This window comes from Haemaphysalis longicornis, unplaced genomic scaffold (genome assembly GCF_048455015.1).
Source record: "Haemaphysalis longicornis isolate Haplotype H1 unplaced genomic scaffold, Haemaphysalis longicornis Haplotype H1 scaffold_1, whole genome shotgun sequence".
Classification (NCBI taxonomy): domain Eukaryota; kingdom Metazoa; phylum Arthropoda; class Arachnida; order Ixodida; family Ixodidae; genus Haemaphysalis; species Haemaphysalis longicornis.
The window spans coordinates 412604768-412623205 of record NW_027526203.1 but is presented as its reverse complement, the minus strand read 5'-3'; the positions used below and the strand labels follow the sequence as shown (position 1 = coordinate 412623205).

At 47.9% G+C, this 18438-nt stretch overlaps 1 protein-coding gene across 4 annotated transcripts in view; it reads left to right on the top strand.

The window, feature by feature from the left end:
- The window catches only part of LOC144155525 (sodium-dependent noradrenaline transporter-like), a 204091-nt gene extending 187518 nt beyond the window's left edge, over positions 1-16573 (top strand). For 3 of the 4 annotated variants that reach the window (XM_077687029.1, XM_077687030.1, XM_077687027.1), the window contains exons 14-15: positions 431-505; positions 1379-6949. In XM_077687029.1, coding sequence (XP_077543155.1) covers positions 431-505; positions 1379-1402 — 99 coding nt within the window. In that variant the 3' untranslated portion in view covers positions 1403-6949. Of the gene's footprint in view, positions 1-430; positions 506-1378; positions 6950-16366 lie in introns of those variants that run through there. The other variant, XM_077687028.1, reaches the window with a different exon arrangement.
- The last annotated feature ends 1865 nt before the right edge of the window (positions 16574-18438 follow it).

Genomic DNA, 18438 nt, shown 5'->3' with positions numbered 1-18438 from the left:
TTTCTTCGTGGCTGGGCGGGTATTTAAATGCTACGGTAGATAATCGACAATATTTTTCCCAGTTGACAAATGATAAAGCCCTACGCAAAGGAATCGCGGGAGTTTTCTAAAATAACCCAGCATATGGACGTGTCAATTGTACTTCCCGTCAACTTGCGGTAGTGGCCTCGTCTACCCCCAGGTGGCGGGAGTGATAACAATTACGTCAATTTTGGACCCGGTAAATACTGCAGGAACTTCCCGCTGGTAATTCGGTTTTTGTGCGCCGTTAATGAAGTTTTTCAACGAACAATTTTGTGCGAAGATCTTGAGCTAACTTACTGGAGCAACATTTCTATGTAAAACATTTTGTTGTCATCTCGTAACAAAGTGTTTGCGTGAGAAAAATGTGTGCCATTTGTAACATAGCTAACTTCTTTTATGTTCGCAGAGACTGGCGTACACCATAACACCGGCTGTAGAGAGACAGGAGGAAAAAGAGAAAGGCATTGTTGAACGATTCAAGGTAAGCCGGCTGTGTTCTATTGGTCACCTATGCGTATAGACTGATTGATTGATTGATCGAATAAACTTTTATTGAAAAAAGGCTCAATTGACCTTGCGCTTGAATTGTGGTACTCTTAAGGTCAAAGTGGTCATTTTTGTGGGAGTATAGCAGGAGTGGAACAGAAAGGTGGGGTGGGTAACAAACAGGTGCTGTTATCTCGAGAAGGACCTAGGCCGCGTTGGCGGCATCGTTGTAACTGTTGTTTTTTTTTTTTTTAACCATTACCAGTCCACGAAAAATACTTTCCATAAACAAACGTGTCCACCTGACACAATAGTTACACAAAAGACTACCTGGCATTAAACATTTTGAAGAGAAAGTCGAGATGGTATATCACTGGGAGCCCGTGTTGCGCGTGTGTACCGCATGTATGTAACCTGGGATGCTGGACTTCTCTTTTTATACCTTTCTGCTCCGGGTTGGCTTATTTGTGCAAAGTAGGCCGAAGCACCGTCAGTGAAATGACAGGTGTTGCCAAATAACTGGAAAGCATGCAGCTCAGTTGCATTTTATCGCGGCATACATAGTCGAAAAGCCCTAAACTAAGACACCAGTTTGTGGACAGCTTTAGTCCGTAAGTTCGACGGTGTTCTCGTTGCCCTGGTGATAGTCACAGTGCGTGGGTTTCCCCTAATAAGCCACTGAACTGTGATAAAATCGTTGTTTTCTCACTATAATGCAGCAGCATGATGGTACGGCATTACGTCAAATACTGCCTTACGTTTTTTTTTTTTTTCGTTTTTATCCTAGAAAAAGTCGTTTTTCTTTTTCTTTTTTTTAACTTGCGCTTACTGCGCAAGTTTAATGAGAACTCCGTTCTGTTCTCTGCAGCTCAGCCACTGGACCTACGTCTAGGAAGAAGGTCACCCATGGCTCCACTACTGGTAAAAATGTGCACTTTGTGGCCGGGCATTTAGTTGCCCGTGCCAGTGTCTCCGAGCTGCCACCGAGGCATCGAGAAGGCAAACTCAGTGCCGTGTCCTGCGTCGCTTCTATGGAAACCCCAGTGGTGCGAGACGACCAGGGCGCCTGGCAAGGCCGTGCTGAACGGTTTGTTAATGCCCGCGTGCTCGTCGGTGCTTCGAGACGCTTGTGCCGTCGGTGCTACTCCAGGGCCAGCATTTTAGAAACCACTGGGACGCCCGTCCCGTGAACCTGAACGGGAAAACTGTGGGTCACGCGCGAGTCGTCAGAGACCGAACTCACCCACGCGTGCTTACCTTGACGCGCAGAGCGCTACCCGCACGAGGGCGGACGAAACTGCTGTGGCATGGTTGCCCATCGGTTGACAAGGTTGTTATCCAAGTACGCAGCCCCTCCCCATTGATCTGATACCGCAGCGTGCTGCGATTCTCCAGGAAAAAGCATTCTTCTCGAAGATAGCATCCTTTCTTTGTAGGTGTTGTGACGTGTGTACCGTAGGGCTGTGCCTGTGCTACCGCGGTCACCGTGCTGCTCCAGGAACTGTCGCGTGACCATTCGTTTAGCTTAGTGAGCCGGTCATGTGCGATCATTCCCTGTTAAGGTCACGAGGCAGCAAATTACTTGCCGCCGAGCGCTGGTTTGGCCAGCGTGTGGTCCGTCGTCCCCGGCAGATACGACCCTTGCAAGACCGTACACACCTGCACTCCCGTAGTTGCCGATTTCTAGACACAAGACCCTCGCGGAAACCAACAAAGCACCACACAGCCCTGTTAGCTTCCTCCTGCTGGCACAGGTCTCAAACCCACCTGTAGGGGCGGTCGCCTTACGCGACGTGGCGCGCAAAACGCTGTCCACGAGTAGGGCCCCGCCCTTGCGGAAACCGCGTAGAAGGAAAGAGTTTACGGCTTTGGTGTTGTTTGAAATTAGGGAAAGGTTTGGAGTGACTTGTGGTAGGGCAAAGTGAAATTGTATGGCGGGGCTGATTCGTCTCGCCAAAATTTGTTGGCTGGTTTCCTAGTAAAATGAGAAAAATATTCTGAATTCCGGAACGGCGAAGATATGCAGGGCGACTTTTCGTAAGGTTTTGTCTCAGGTTCATTCGTGTCGGCTGATGCTATTCTGAAAGTGGAAGATGGTCCATTTTAATTGTGGGAAGGTCGAACATTGCACTATCCCGTTTAGAGGCTTAGGGACTCAGGTCGACGAAAAAAGCGCGTGTGCTCATTGAAGTAGCTCATAGGGCGTCTCCTCATTTGTATTTTATTATAAAAAAAGAAATAGGAAGATTATATCATTACTATTAAGCAGGCGGGACTTTCCGGAAGTTTCAATAAAGTTCAGAAAATGGGCTTTCATTTTCACCAGAAATCCATTAATTTACCGCTGTGCTCATCATTCTTTACTTATACATATATACGTAGCTTTTCGGCGTAAACCAATTCACTTATTCCAGATCTGAATGCCAAGCCCACTTCAGCTAGTCACTTCATGCGTCCCATTACGTCGTCGCATCGAGCGAGCTTATTCAGGCCACAGCGCCTGGAGTCGACCGCGAATGCCACTGAGCAGTTGTGGCGGCTGCTCACAGGCATCCGCGATGGCTCTAGGGTTCCAGCATGGGACCGCGTGGCTATAAAATCATCGTACCATTTCATATAAGCTTTTATGAAATATTATGACGCGTCATAATATATTACGTACCTCCGCGCGTTTCCCACACGCTCCCCAGGCAGTGAAGAAGCACCACAACCTTTCCCATGTCACATTAAGCTTTAAATGTGATAGGTGCACGCGTGCACCATTATCTCACCCTATAGTGCACATTATTTTGTAGTAACACGTACATAGCCGCCGCTTCACAAGCCAATGCGACCATTTAATCCTTGTTCCGCAATGCAATGAAACACGCCGAGAAAGCAGCTGAAAGGGAACATTTCGATTCGCTTCTAGCGTTCAAACTGTTGGCATGTAGAGATGTGTTTTGTTGTTGCTGTGCGTATGGTGAGCCTGGCCCGACGCAGAAGTTCTTGCTGCGTGGTGCTGGCGACGCCTTCGTTGTATTTCGTCTGTGGCCCGTCGTAGAGCAGGGGAAACTGAAGCAGCTAGCAGAGCCATTCACGCGTCTAACCCGCTCTCTGCTTCGTGTAAAAAGGAGCCGTGGAAGGGAGCGCTGTTCAACGCTGTCTGATGTCAGCACGCTTTCCCCTGGAAGCTGCTTCACCTGCTCCCCCTGAAAAACTCTCCGGTGTGTGTTTCGCGGGCGACGGAGAAACTTTGCGTCGTGACAACGTTCTGTGCTAGTGTACCGTAACACCCTTTAGTGCGGTGTGCCCGACTGTTCTAACCTTAGCTGGACTGGCAATGACAGCGCACTCGTTCAGAGTACTAGCTGTTTCTGCCGCACTGCGTCACTTGTGAGAGCGCTATATCCAGATATGCAAAAAAAGGTGAATATCTCGGTATTCGAGCTAACCGTTGAGTGAAGAAGTAAAGTACACCGATAGCTCCTTTCAAGCATGCTAAGCAGTTTTTTTTTTTCTGCCTCCTTGAAATAAACGTGTTACTTAAAAAGGGTACAGAACAAATGAAATGGTTTGTCGCGATGCGGCTCTCTGGACAAATAGCTTACAGATGCAGCGCCAGAATAAGGCAGGCACATTTCGTAGAGTCTTACTGCGTTCATTACAACCGAACGTTTTCCGAATTAAATGTTTTTAGATCATTTCTTTAGACGCACTTAAGTATGTTTGCGTGACACAACCTGAAGCAAGTCTAAGGTCAGGATTCGTAGCCTACCGCGTTAACCACAGCGATATATTCCCACAACAAGCTGTGCTGACATCCCCACCCACACACATAAAGAAAGTGCACCCCCGTTGCCACCTCTCAAAATTTCCGCGGCCTGTGTACATGCAGCAACTCGAGGAGCATAGGGGGAGGCATCGTGCTACGTCGCTACGTGGAGGCTCTTCGAAGGCGGTTGCAGCCTCCTGTTAACTGTCGGCAACATAACGCTGTTCTCAGGGGCCACTGAAGGAACGGTTGTGAATGTCCCCTGCATGTAGGGATTTTTTCGGCGTCGCATCATTTTTTTGAACGGGTGCGCCGTGCAGCCAGCGCACACAAGACTGGCCGCTAGCTTCACCCGAAACCTCGCACTCGCAGTGTCAGGTGACGCCACTCGGCACTGCGGTGCCGCTAGCGCATTCCACATCGCGTCGTTGCCACGTGGAGGCCGCACAGAGGCCCTGCCCCCCCGTATGTGTGACCGTCAAGAGCACGCGCTTAGGAAAAAAAAAGCCACTATTTTGCGTGGGCCTGAAATTCCCCACGTGGCAAGCATGCAAGGTAATAACGAAGTATTATGCGAGCCCCTTTCAAGGGCAGCATTATTTTTCTCTCGCCAAGCGCGTTCGTATTCTCGGTGTGCCGGAGCGTCCAGAAGTGTGCCTCAGTGCCGGTGCTGCTTGGTGCGCGCCGGCAGGCTGCGGCGAATTCACTCGCGACCCCCGTGCACCGCTCCCCTGCCACGAAGAAATTCAGAAACTGTGCTCAGGAAGGTTATTATCTGTGCAAACAGTGGTCTCCTTGCGTCGCGAGTGCTTTCGCGTACAGCTCTCGCTCACCTCATCCTGACCAGAGAGGCTGGACTGGCTATCGTGCGAAGTGGCCTCGTCGCCGTTGGCGCCGCACTCAGGGAGCTTCAGATCACGACTGCACGCAGCGGGCGCCTATATACGAGAACTGTTGAGCAAGCGGTCTCGCATTTTGGTGCGTGCACCTTGCCTGGAGAAGGAAATGTCCGTGGAACTGGCAGCGGAGGTGGACGGTATATGCGCAGAGTTTACCGTGGCCACCAAAAGGCGTGGAAAAGGTGGTCCGGAATTTGTGCCCACTTGCATCGTCACCGACAGCCTGAGGAAAGCGAGATGTGCAGGAGGCACCCTTCCGCCTGGCGGTTTCAGTGGGACCATTGCGTGTAGTAGCCACGATCAGAATTGAGAGAGGATATGAAAAGCGAGGCAAATTTGCAACCAATTAGGCAGGATAAGGTAGACAAAGAGCATGACAGCGCTGGGTGCTCAACGTGCAATGCCGTAATTGCAAATAAAAATAACAGAAGATGCATCGTAAAAAAAACATTCGCAGAAAACTGCCAGGGGGCGGCATTGAAGCGTGTTCGTGCACATCGGAACAATTCCCACAGCAGGATGGACTGTTGTTACAGTTTAAGTGAAATTTTCCACCGCGCGCTGTAGTAACGCAAGTGCGCCGGGCTCAAACAACCTAGAAATTTCTATGGCATACAACATTGGGGTCTGCAGCTTTTCTTATCTTTTTTTTTTCCGCTGGAGACAAGAAATTAGTGAGCTTCAAAAATAACAATCAAAGACCCGGAAATCAAAGCTCCGTGAGTCATGCTACTGGAGCCCATAAATATATGGATTAGTGATATAAATTGAGTAAAGCATGAAGAATATATCTCGGCAATGATCTTAGATGCTTGCATGCTCCTTCATAGTCAAGGAGGGAATACGCGCCTCGTACACCGAAAGCCACGATGACCAGCATCACAGATTCGCGCTTATCCCCCAGGAACACGTGGCCGCTGTAAACGAAGAAAACGCATGGCGTGAAGTACAATAAGAACTCGCGAATGAGACAGTGGCGGCTACAGTGAACGCGAGCGCGTACTCAGATGATCGAAGCCAACGACGTGATTGCCGCAGTCAGAGTGACAGACAGTGTGTATAGCTGTGGAAACGATGCCGCTGGCAGCCAGGACCGTGAGCGTTACCGGAGCGGTCGATTAGGCGACAGCAGTGGTGCTCTTGGCGGCCGGGAGAGGCGCGCGACTGAATTCGCCGAGCGCGGCGGCGGCGTTTCGTTAAGGTCGGACGAGTGGCCACCCCTACTCGCCGTACGGGGGCACGCACGAAGCGCGCACCGTGCGCCACGCATGTTGCTCCGCTGTTGTGCTCTATAGACGTCATTGCAAAAGTGAAAGTAAGGTGTTCGAGAGAATATAGCGCGGAGTAACATTATTTGTGATCGTGTGCAGCTGGCAAAGCAGAAAGCCGCCCCCCCTCTCCCACGTTACGTATTCGAGCTCTGCCGACACGTCCAAGTGCGAACATGGCGGGCTGTTCGGCGCGTGAAGCGATTTAATTAGTTGCCCGTCCTCCCATTGCGCGCGTTCTTGCGCGCCCGTCCCGGGTACTCCGCCCGGGAGAAAGTGGCGCGCAGGGTCACACGAGGCTGTGAGGAGGGCCGTCGATTAAATTTTTGTTCTCCACTAACTCTTTCATTCCAGCACATAATCAGCGGCGCCACCGAATGAGTTTTCTCTTGTTACGCTGTTGTTCCCTCATGGTTGATTGTTTTCTTCTACTGTTATCACTTTGTGCCCGCTTTGTTCGCGCGTGAAATGAATGTTGAGAATAAAACAAAAGTGGATAAACGGGCGCCCAGCGCGGACTGTGTCGTCCTTCAATCACGCTCGTGCCGACACTATGAAGCTGTCGGCGTCATGCCCCGTTATCGGCTCGCCTCGTTCAGGCGCAATTTCCGGCTGCCTGCCACCAATCACAGGAGGGCCCGCAGCCGCCCGTGCCTTGCTGCTGCTTCGAACAGGTAACCACTGCAGCTCCTGGCAGGCCATGGCATGGCCTCCATCTTGCATGCCTTAAAACAGTCAGCAGACACCCCGCATCTCAACGCGGCACTTCAAGTTCGTGCATTTAGTTGTGTACACTTAATTTAACCGTATTCGCTTAGTTGGTCGCTTTTGGGGGCGAAAACGTAAACAATGCATGCCCCTAATCTGAGCGGCCGATCTCCAACAGCGCGTCATGTCGCTTTCAACAGGCAAGTTTATAGTCACAATCTTTTTAACAGCGGAGCTTTTTAAGCTTGAGCTTGATCCGCTAATGCGGTTAGCAAAAAAATACCGAGAAAAAAATTAGTGCCCTTCCACTTTGTGAAGAAGGATGACCTGCGAAGCTGGGAGCAGTGCAAGGACCGCATAAAACGAAACACGTTGTTCTTAATTGGTGATTTAGCATACTTCTTAGCAAATTAGCAGAATGAAACTTGGAGGGAGTCGAGCTTTATTCTGACAGACTAACATGGGACTTTCTGTTTCTTTCCCGCGCCGTAGGCATCTTACTGTTATGTAACACACTAACCCAATCCCCTTGACCACTCATGACACGGGACAGGTGGGATTGTGTCGTCTAACGTCCACGTTTAAGCCTCCCGCCAGCACAACGGACTGTTCATGACCCGCAACCAGTTATGTGCGCGTGTTTAGAAGTGAAAGAAACCGTCAAAAATGTTGCTCGGAAAGCTTTTTAAAAGTAACAAGTAATATTTCCGCACTTCAGCGTTCCAAAAGGCAAGTTACCGTTCATCTGGGAGGGATTTGCAGCTACTCGGAGAGCTGGAACTTGAGCAGGCAACGGCGGCGGCAGTGGGTTCAACGTTGTTTTCGTGCCTATTCGCGCTTCTGTTCAGACCGACGCTTCTTCAAGTTCCGCTCTTCCTCCAAGCGAACGACATGCGTCCGTCCCATAGCGAGTTAAACCTGGAAGGCCTCGAGCTTTATTCTAGAGGACAAACGTAACTCTCCTTCGCCCTCCCCCGTCGTAGGCATCTTACTGTAGGTGTAACACACCAACCAAGAGCCAAACCGCTCGATTACGTAGGAGAACTGACAGGGCGAATGAGCCAACCGTCTTCCACGTTTACATCTCCCACCAGCACAACGGGCGTGTCATCGGTAGTGACATGAAGCGCAGCTGTGCGTGCACGACCCACTCCTTCCACCCCCAGCCCGTGCACGCATAAACCGGCAACCGGTGATGGGCCACACTTATAGGTGTGAAATGCACAGGCGAAAATGTCCCTCGGAAAGCCCTTCAAGCTGAAGTATACATAGGATTATGGGCTGACGCCAGCGTTCCAACCGAGCAAGTGGCTCTTCAACTGGGCGGTATTCGCACCTGCTATGCGAGGTGGAATTTGAGGCGACAACGGCGGCGACACCTTTCGGTCGTTTTCACGCCCATGCGCGCTTCTGTGTAATTGTCCGCAATCATCTGATAACGGCGCTACCACCGTTGTCAGCCGATTGCGCAACTTTTGAAAAAGGCATGGGTGTTGGCAAGGGCAACTACAGTTGTGATAGGGGAGGTCAGCAGTGGCGAGGAGGAGCCCCGGAGCGGCGCCGAGTAAAGCGGCTTCACCGGAATAATAACTGGGGGGAGGTTAGACATGTACACTGCTTCGCAGTGAATAACTGCGCCGCCTTTAAAGGGTGCATTACCGCAGATGGGGTATTATAACAGCGAAGCCGACTTTCGGGTCTGCTCGAGTGTGATCACAAGGGGCATATGTGTATGCGCACCCCTTGCTATACCACTTACAGGTGATAGTCTTCCTTGGGCTACTAAAACACAAAAAATTGTCGCAGCTTGCACTAGTGGTGCAACGCTGGAGAAACAGCGGAGGTTGGGGTCGATCAAGCTTGTTTCTCCCTTGGATCCGCTGTCAGTGGGGGGGGACACGCTTGAACAGCCTTATAAAATCCGGCTTAGAATAGCCTTGTAAAATTTTATGACTTATTAAACGTAACAATCGCGTCAGGATTAAAGCGTTTTTGCAAATCCGCACGCTGACTTCTGTATGCTCACATTAATATGCATAATTCAAAAATTAGTGCTAAAATACCTTGTTTTTGCGACAAGCCCACCGACTCTATCAGAAAACATTCCTCTGCAGGCTATAAAAGCAGGAAGAGCGGATGGATGTCTAAAGTAAGTATGTACTCGCTCTGCCCATGCATCCCGTTGGTTTTGATCAATTCGTTTGTGGTTCAAGTGCATACCTCGGCAAAGTTGGCGCGGCTCACTCAAACTCACTCACAATTTTGTTTTTCGAATCACCACTCACTCAAACTCAGACTCAATGCTGAGCAGCACATCTGCGCTCACTCAAACTCAAACTCACATTGAGCGCAAAACTCAGAACCCACTCGGACTCAAAACTCAAAATGTACTCAGAACTCAAAATGTACTCAAACTCAAAATGTAATCAAAACTCAAAATGTACTCAAACTCAATATGGACTCAAAACTCAAAATGGACTCAAACTCAAAATGTACTCAGAACTCAAAATGGACTCAAACTCAAAATGTACTCAGAACTCAAAATGGACTCAAACTCAAAATGTACTCAAAACTCAAAATGGACTCAAACTAAAATTGTACTCAGAACTCAAAATGGACTCAAACTCAAAATGGACTCAAAACTCAAAATGTACTCAAAACTCAAAATGAACTCAGAACTCAAAATTGGCTGAGAACTCGAAATGAATTCAGAACTCAAATGGCCTCACAACTCTCTTGTGCTAGGAATTTACTCGGGGTCAGATGGACTCTGATTTCATTAGCAGTCAGTGTTTTCAAATTCACGCGTGGTAAAAATATTACGGGTGCAAATTTGTGAGCTCAAACTCTTGCATTCGCCACAACATGACACCGTAGCTCCTGTGAGGTCGGAAACAATTTTCGTTGCAGATTTAATACAGCTATACCTGCTGCTCATGAAGAGTAGCGCTGGTTGGAAGCAATTGTACGTATATATTGGATACCAAACTCTTGATGTAGGCTCCGTGTTCGTGTTCATGACAGAGGCGGTCCAGGCTCGATGGTGTGCTGGGTCCCCAGGTCGAAACGAGCAAGATTGGGCGAGGGGACGTGCGCTCACTGCTCCGTTCATTTATGTGGAAGCTGTTTAGGGTTACGGTTCCATGCATTCTTGCTCTGCATCCTGAAAAAACGCCTTGTGTCAAAGCGAACTGTCCCCGCGAATCTCTGAAGTGCGAGGCGTTCATGGATATACCTTTGCTGTTTTATTGCGTAGCATTCTTTGCCGAGTACACCCCTCCCCCTTCCCGCCATGATCTTGTAACGCCCTGCATATACACAAAAATGCAGATATCACGGAAGTTCAACCTGTAATCATTATAAAAGCGTAAATGTAGAGAATTGATAAAACTAAATGTTAGAAAATCTAAAAAAGAAATAAGAAAAATATCTAAAATGGCGAACCGTGTAACACGGGAGTCATAGATCGTCTCAGATTGGGTAAAAATGCAGAGAGGTGTGGCGCTAAAAAATGTGGGGTATCAAATTGAGGGTCTCGAGGAGTGAAATCACGTGGGACAAACAAAAAAGTGCCTCGTTGTTTGCTGAGGCACTTGTATTAGTTTTTATTAGCATTTGCTAGGTGGGATGAGCTCTCGTAGCTCGGAAAACCACCCCGCTGTCGTTGTAAGCAATAACCGCCACCATACCCAGCTGTTAACTTCCAGCATGCACGTGTGTGTGAGTTTGTGTGTGTGTGTGTGTTTGAGAGTGTGTGTGAGTGAGAGTGTGTGAGAGAGAGAGAGAGTGTGTGTGAGAGTGAGAGAGAGTGAGAGTGTGAGAGTGAGATTGTGAGAGTGTGAGAGAGAGAGAGAGTGAGAGAGTGAGTAAAAGAGTGAGTGAGAGACTGAGAGTGAGAGTGTGAGGGAGAGTGAGAGTGAGAGTGTGAGTGTGAGTGTGACTGAGAGTGTGAGTGTGACTGAGAGTGTGAGTGAGTGAGAGTAAGAGTGAGAGTGTGAGTGAGAGTGAGGGTGTGAGTGAGAGTGTGAGTGTGAGTGTAAGTTTGAGTGAGAGTGTGAGGGAGAGTGAGAGTAAGAGTGAGAGTGAGAGTGTGAGTGAGAGTGTGAGTGAGAGAGAGTGTGAGAGTGAGAGTGTGAGTGAGTGTGAGTGTAAGTTTGAGTGAGAGTGTGAGGGAGAGTGAGAGTGAGAGTGTGAGTGTGAGTGAGAGTGTGAGTGAGAGTGTGAGTGAGAGTGTGAGAGTGAGAGTGATAGTGTGAGTGAGAGTGAGAGTGTGAGAGTGAGAGTGAGAGTGTGAGAGTGAGAGTGTGAGAGTGAGAGTGTGAGTGTAAGTGAGAGTGAGTGTGAGTGAGAGTAAGAGTGTGAGTGAGAGTGAGAGTGTGATTGAGAGTGAGAGTGTGAGTTGAGTGAGAGTGTGAGTGAGAGTGTGAGTTGAGTATGAGTTGAGTGTGAGTTGAGTGAGAGTGTTGGTTGAGTGAGAGTGTGAGTGTGAGTGAGAGTGAGAGTGTGAGTGAGAGTAAGAGTGAGAGTGTGAGTGTGAGAGTGAGAGTGAAAGTGCGAGTGAGAGTGAGAGTGAGAGTGTGATTGAGAGTGAGTTGAGTGTGAGTGTGGGTGAGAGTGAGAGTGTGAGTGTGAGTGAGAGTGTGAGAGTGAGTGTGAGAGTGTGAGTGAGAGGGAGAGTGTGAGTGTGAGTGAGAGTGAAAGTGTGACTGAGAGTGAGAGTGTGAGTGAGAGTGAGTGTGAGTGTGAGTGTGTACCTTTTGCTATATACCTTTTGCTATATCCTCATAATTATAACCAGAAAGCATTTTTATATTTGTCCCACGTGATCCCCCTCGACGAGACCTTTAATTTGATACCCCACACACCCTAGCAGGTTCATATGGAATTCATACCAGTCAAACTAACCATGACTCTCATGACTGTAACCAGGACGCATTATTTAAGTGTACGACGTGATTCCCCTAACTGGAACCTTCAATTTGACGCCCCACATGCTTCAGCGGCCTCACCTTGAATTTAACCCAATCTATGACTCATAATGACTATCTCATGATTCGAACTACGAAGCCTTTTTTTATTTGTACCACGTGATTCCCCTCGTCAAGACCGTAAATTTGACACCCTACACGCCCTAGCGGGGTCACTTCGAATTTTACCCCAATATAAGACTCGCCATGACAATCTCATGGTTATAACCAGGAAGCATTTTTGTATTTCTCCCACGTGATTCCACTCATCCAGACCATTAATTTGATACCCATCACATCCTAGCGGAATCAATTTGAATGTTAAACCAATCAATGACTAACCATGACTATCTCATGATATAGCCCTACCACATTTTCGTCCCACGTGATTTCCCTTATCGGAACCTTCAATTTGATGCCCCGGACACCCAGTGGCATCATTGTGAATTTTAACCTAATTTATGACCCATTTTGACTATGTCATGATAATAATCAGGAAGCACGTGATTACCCTCATCGAGACCTTTAATTTGATATGCCACACGCCTTAGCGTTATGAACTTGAATTTTAACCGAATCTATGACTTACCATGACTACGTCATGATATATCCATAACGCATTTTCGTCCCGAATGATTCCCCACATCGAGACCTTGAATTTGATTCCCCACATGCCCTCGCAGCATCATTTTGAATTTTAACCCAATCTATGACTCATTATGACTGCCTGATGACTACAATTAGGAAGCATTTTTTTATTTACCCTGCGTGATTCCGTTAATCCGGACCTTTCATTTGATACCTTACATGCCTTAGCCTCATCAGTTTCACTTTTCACCCAATCTAATGTGGTCATTATTGCCCAGTCAATTTAGCTAATTCATTTGAAACCGCAGAAAAGACAGCCCCCGCCCCCATTTCCCCCCGGCTCTCACCTCTTCCTTTGTGACCCCTAGTATATCAAGCCGTTAACAGTAGCAGGCGAACAACCAGCCCGCCAGCGCCGCCGTGTGCTTTCCCACCACCCTTTCCCACGCTCTTAGTGGATCCGTCAGGAGGAAAAGTTAAGACAACCCTTTTTTATGACCTCACCAGTCAATTATCACTCACGCGCCCAGCCGCGAAAATTAGGTATACAGCAAGTGCTTGTGGCCGTGAAAATTCAACAAGAAACTAAAAAAAATCAAGCACCCCCTCCCTCCCAACCGATCATGCAGATCGCGATTGGTGCCGTACCCGCAGGTAACCTGAATTCCGAGCCCACAGTGACGCATGAAACTTAACAGCCAACCATAACTGCCTGCTAGGCTACTCATATGTACTCAAACTCAAAATGGACTCAAAACTCATATGCACTCAGAACTCAAAATGTACTCAAAACTCAATATGTACTCAAACTCAAAATGGACTCAAACTCAAAATGGACTCAGAACTCAAAATGGACTCAAACTCAAAATGTACTCAGAACTCAAAATGGACTCAAACTCAAAATGTACTCAGAACTCCAAATGGACTCAAACTCAAAATGTACTCAGAACTCAAAATGGACTCAAACTCAAAATGTACTCAGAACTCAAAATGGACTCAAACTCAAAGTGTACTCAGAACTCAAAATGGACTCAAACTCAAAACGTACTCAGAACTCAAAATGGACTAAACTCAAAATGTACTCAGAACTCCAAATGGACTTAAACTCAAAATGTACTCAGAACTCAAAATGGACTCAAACTCAAAATGTACTCAGAACTCAAAATGGACTCAAACTCAAAGTGTACTCAGAACTCAAAATGAACTCAAACTCAAAATGTACTCAGAACTCAAAATGGACTCAAACTCAAAATGTACTCAGAACTCAAAATGGACTCAAACTCAAAATGCACTCAGAACTCAAAATGGACTCAAACTCAAAATGTACTCAGAACTCAAAATGGACTCAAACTCAAAATGTACTCAGAACTCAAAATGGACTCATAATTCACTAGGTCTCAGGCGTACTCAAACTCAATCGGACTCAAACTCAGTCGGGATCACTCGGCTCAAACTCACTCAAGCTCAAACTCACCATGCCACACTAGCCTCGCGCTCACTCAAACTCAAACTCACGCGTGAGTTTGAGTCCAAATGAGTCTGAGTGAGTGGACTCATGAGTGAGTTCGCCGACCTCTGTTCAAGTGTGACTTGTGCGTGCTGAATGTGTCTGTATGTTATGCTGTGCCAACAGCCGATCCACCTTGTCACTCGTTGCTGCGCTGCCCACACCCTTATTTTAGGGTCTTAAGCAACCTTACACCCTTATTTGAGGGTGTTTTCAAGCACACCCTTTTTCAGCCTTACATCCTTTTTTTAGCCAAAACACGTCTTAAAGAAAGGTGTGTCCCATGGGACAAGATTTTTACACAATTTTCGACCAAAAAAGATGTAAATAAGTTAAGTGTGTAGCCTAGAAAGAACATCGTAAAATCTAACAAAACTTCGCAAAGCCTAGCAAAACTTAGTAAAACCGGAAAAAGCTGGGCGACCCCCAACTTCGCTGTTTCTCCAGCCTTGCACCACTAGTGCAAGCAACGCCATTTTTTCTCGCCTTTTTTTTAGTGTATGCTATAGTGAAAGTAGTTATAGTAGAATAATTCAGCCAGTTGGATTTCACGAGGCCTAGTTGGAAAAGGAAAAGTTGAGAGTGGTTTGCAGATCTACCTCGGTGTGCGGGAAGGCCGACTGCGACGTGTAAGTTCCATTCACGGGCACAGACGACGATTAGCATAGCACAGGCGTACTGAATGGCAGCCTGATTGCAATCATTTCGGAGTGAGCAATACCTGAAGGAGGACGAGAATTGTCGAAGGGTTGCATAGTAAATTTAAACTAAGGACCTCATTGAGAAATGCATAGGAAAATGCTCATACGAATGTAAAACTGTATACACCGAGGTAGCAAACATAATTACTGGAGATGCCGGAATTATTTGCAGGAGCGATGTAGCGATGTAGAATCTGACAAAGACGGCCAACATTTCTAGTCCACGCTGTAAGACACTTTATTTGGGCGGATACAGCGGCGTAACACAGGTGTCGTAAAAGTCGCGACGCCGCGCGGGGTCCCTTGATCGAAAGGTCATCTGGTGGCAGCGCTCGTAACTTCGCAGCGTCCTAGACTTCACGTGGCTCAACTATATAGATGGCTGTACCGACGACTGCCCGAAGCATGGTGGTTCGCAGGCATCAGCGGCAGAGTGAACTAGAATACGGGGAGAGCCTCGAGCGGGTGGAAACACCGCGGGCGCGCCTCCACTCTAGCCCGGCCCAGCAGCGTCAACCGCCACTGTGGGCGCTTTTTGTGTACTGGGCGGCTTGTTTGCGAACAAAAACGCTTATCGGGGAGCAGTTGCAGGAATAATTGTGCGTAAGTTATGGAAGGGCAGGATCTGAGCTAGTTGGAATCATACTTGAATTAATACTGGTCAGCCTAAATTAGGCTGACCACTATTAATTCAATTATGGAAGGGAACCGGAAAACCATGCCACATATTGTAATGGTGTGCAAAGGTGTCCGAACAAGACATCCTTCTTCCGTAATGAGCCCTCGGTTTTGAGCTTAACGGGAAAGTTAACTGGAAAGCAGTAGAAGTTAGTAAACAAGGTGAGAATGTTTGGGGGGGGGGGGGGGGGAGCAGAGAAGACGCCAAGAAGGCATCCGAGCTAATTTAGACTAGCGCAAAGTACCGATAAAGGGGTAATTTTTTTTCTTGTTGAAGGTGCGGTGAATGTACAGTAACGTCAAAACTAAGATAACTTTACAAAGGGGAAGAGTGCGAAACACCATTACCATCATCATCATTCTCTAGCAATAACGCCAGGCAGCCTCCCGCCGCAGGCCGGAGAAAACGCGAAACCTTTTTGTGTACGTCCGGTGTCAACGGTGCCCTCAGTGCGTGACTGTTCGCGAAAGAATTCTTCACAATTATTCATGAGTGCACCTTTCGCACACTTGCATCATGACCTTCAGATTGACACCGAGCTGATGCACATCTCCGTATCCTGCCAAGGTTCACGGATTATGTCCATCTCTCTCATCAGCCTGCCTTCGAAGCCCACCATAGCTGACCTAAGCCCTATCCACGGCGGGCTTACCCGCCGCGAGAAAATAGTCATTCGGCAGGCACAAACATATGCACTACACATACAAACTCGGCTCCGTTTATTCCAAAGCGCTCCAGACACCCCTGTCTCACTGTGTCCCCACTGCCTTGCTCCCTCTACCCAGGACCACTTTCTGTGGGACTGCCCCCACAGCCCTACACAACTACACAGCTACACCTGAGAGTGGCTGGCTGTTGCGGCGAGTCTCCAAGAGCAACGGGAACTGGTGACCAGTAACATCAGGGAAATCAGCGGCTACCTGGACCGAAGCGGCTGATTCATCCCCAACACCCGTGTTTAATAAAGTTATATCTATCTTCACCGCTAGTGCAGGCTAGACAGTTCCTTAAAGCCTCTTTAAGTACTTCTGGGAGATATCGTGGGATTTATTTAATTTGTGTCGAGCAGATTGCAAAATAATGACAAAATTGCGCCGTACGTAGTATAAAAGCCAAGCAATAATCATTTTTACCCATGGAAACGACGATAGATGTATACATCCCTTTCCTCCCCTAATCACCCCGCAAGAATTCCTAAATAATAATAAAAATTGGTTAGTTTCTCTTTTGAAGGAACTGGCTACAACACAGAATACCATGGTAGATGACTGGTGACATCATCGTTGTCACTCATAGCAACAACCGCAACGACCGCGAAGCAGGGCCGCACACCGACGAAACGATATATACGTGATGGGCGACGCTGGCGCGCACACGGCTCCCCGGTGGCGTCACCCCGGCACCGTTATTTGTATTAGAGTGCGCAATTGAAAGACAGTCACTGGCGAATCTTACTCCACGCTTCTCTCGGTCTGAGCTCAACACGCCTGCAGTGAGGAAGTATTTGCATACGTTGACTTCAATAAACCACCCGGCCACGTAATGCGGCTGTGTGAACATAACAATTGGCGACGAGGTCGATTCAGGACGCATGGCGCTTTCGAAGCAAAGCGGCTGCAATATCACACGGCGATAAAATCAGCGCTAAGTACGCCATGGCAACGCCTGACTTCGCCTGGGTTTGTGATAATCATGGTTCCCCCCGTCTGAACTTCTACATCAAAGCTGTTAGCCTCTCGTTAGTAAGGGCTCTTCGCGGCGTCCGTGTGCGGGAAGAAATTGGAAGTAAAAAAAAAGGTGGAAGAAAGCCGTAAGCAGGAGACAAACATAAATAGATAAAAGGAAATCAAAAATCATGAGCCATTCCAATCTGTGAAGGCAGATGACCAGAGAAGAGGTTCAGCAAACGACAAAAAGGGGACACAAATTTCTACAGATACAGATACAGATACAGATTTACTGTTAACTAATTACTACAAGCAAATGACACTCGACGTGATGATATATCGCCTTAGTAGCCAATTGTTGTATAATTTTTGTTGGGAAATCTCGGAAAACAAGAGTTACAGCCGTTTTCTGTAGCCGTACTGCCCCGCATAGATGTCCATCTGTTGACAGCACAGGGGAATTCTGTAACGTCTACAACTTCACTGTGAACTGACGTGACTATGATAGATCAATAAACTCGGCGTAATAATAGAGACGTCTTATCGGCCAATGTTCGTATAATTTTTGTTGGGAAAATTTTGATGAAACAAAAGTTACAGCCGTTTTCTGTAACTCTACGCCTCCCGTAGCTAGACGCCATCTATTGACAGTGTCAAGCCTCGATGCCGTTTATTGCAGGGACCAGAAAGAGTCCAGCCGCTGGCTGCGGCTAAAACATGGCATCGGGTCAGCTGCACGCTCTGGCGCGCCGGGACTTCGTCTTCGTCTTCTCCCATTCGTGGGCACGTGCACCCTAGCCCGGTACATAGCAGACAGCACGCGGGAATTAATTTCTAAATAAAAGTGGTTTATCCAGAATTTTGGTTTGTTTGATGGAAGGGGGGGGGGGAGATGTTTCAGGGTTTAGCGCTTTTTTTACCGCGTTGTTTCATTCAAATAAGGCCGAACGGTCCCAACAAATGGTGATGGAAAGCTGTTAATTAGCCGAAGTACGCCAAATAACTGTTAAGCAAGCATATACTGGAGATAGGTAGAAATAACCTGTTGGAAGAAGTCAGAGAGGTCGGCCTGAGCTAGTGCGCTCTGGCCCGCAACTCCACACAGGGGAAAAGGGGAAAAAGCGATGAACTATGATGTTGGAGGTACGAAGAAGTGATGCGTATATACAATGACCACGTAGCACTATGGG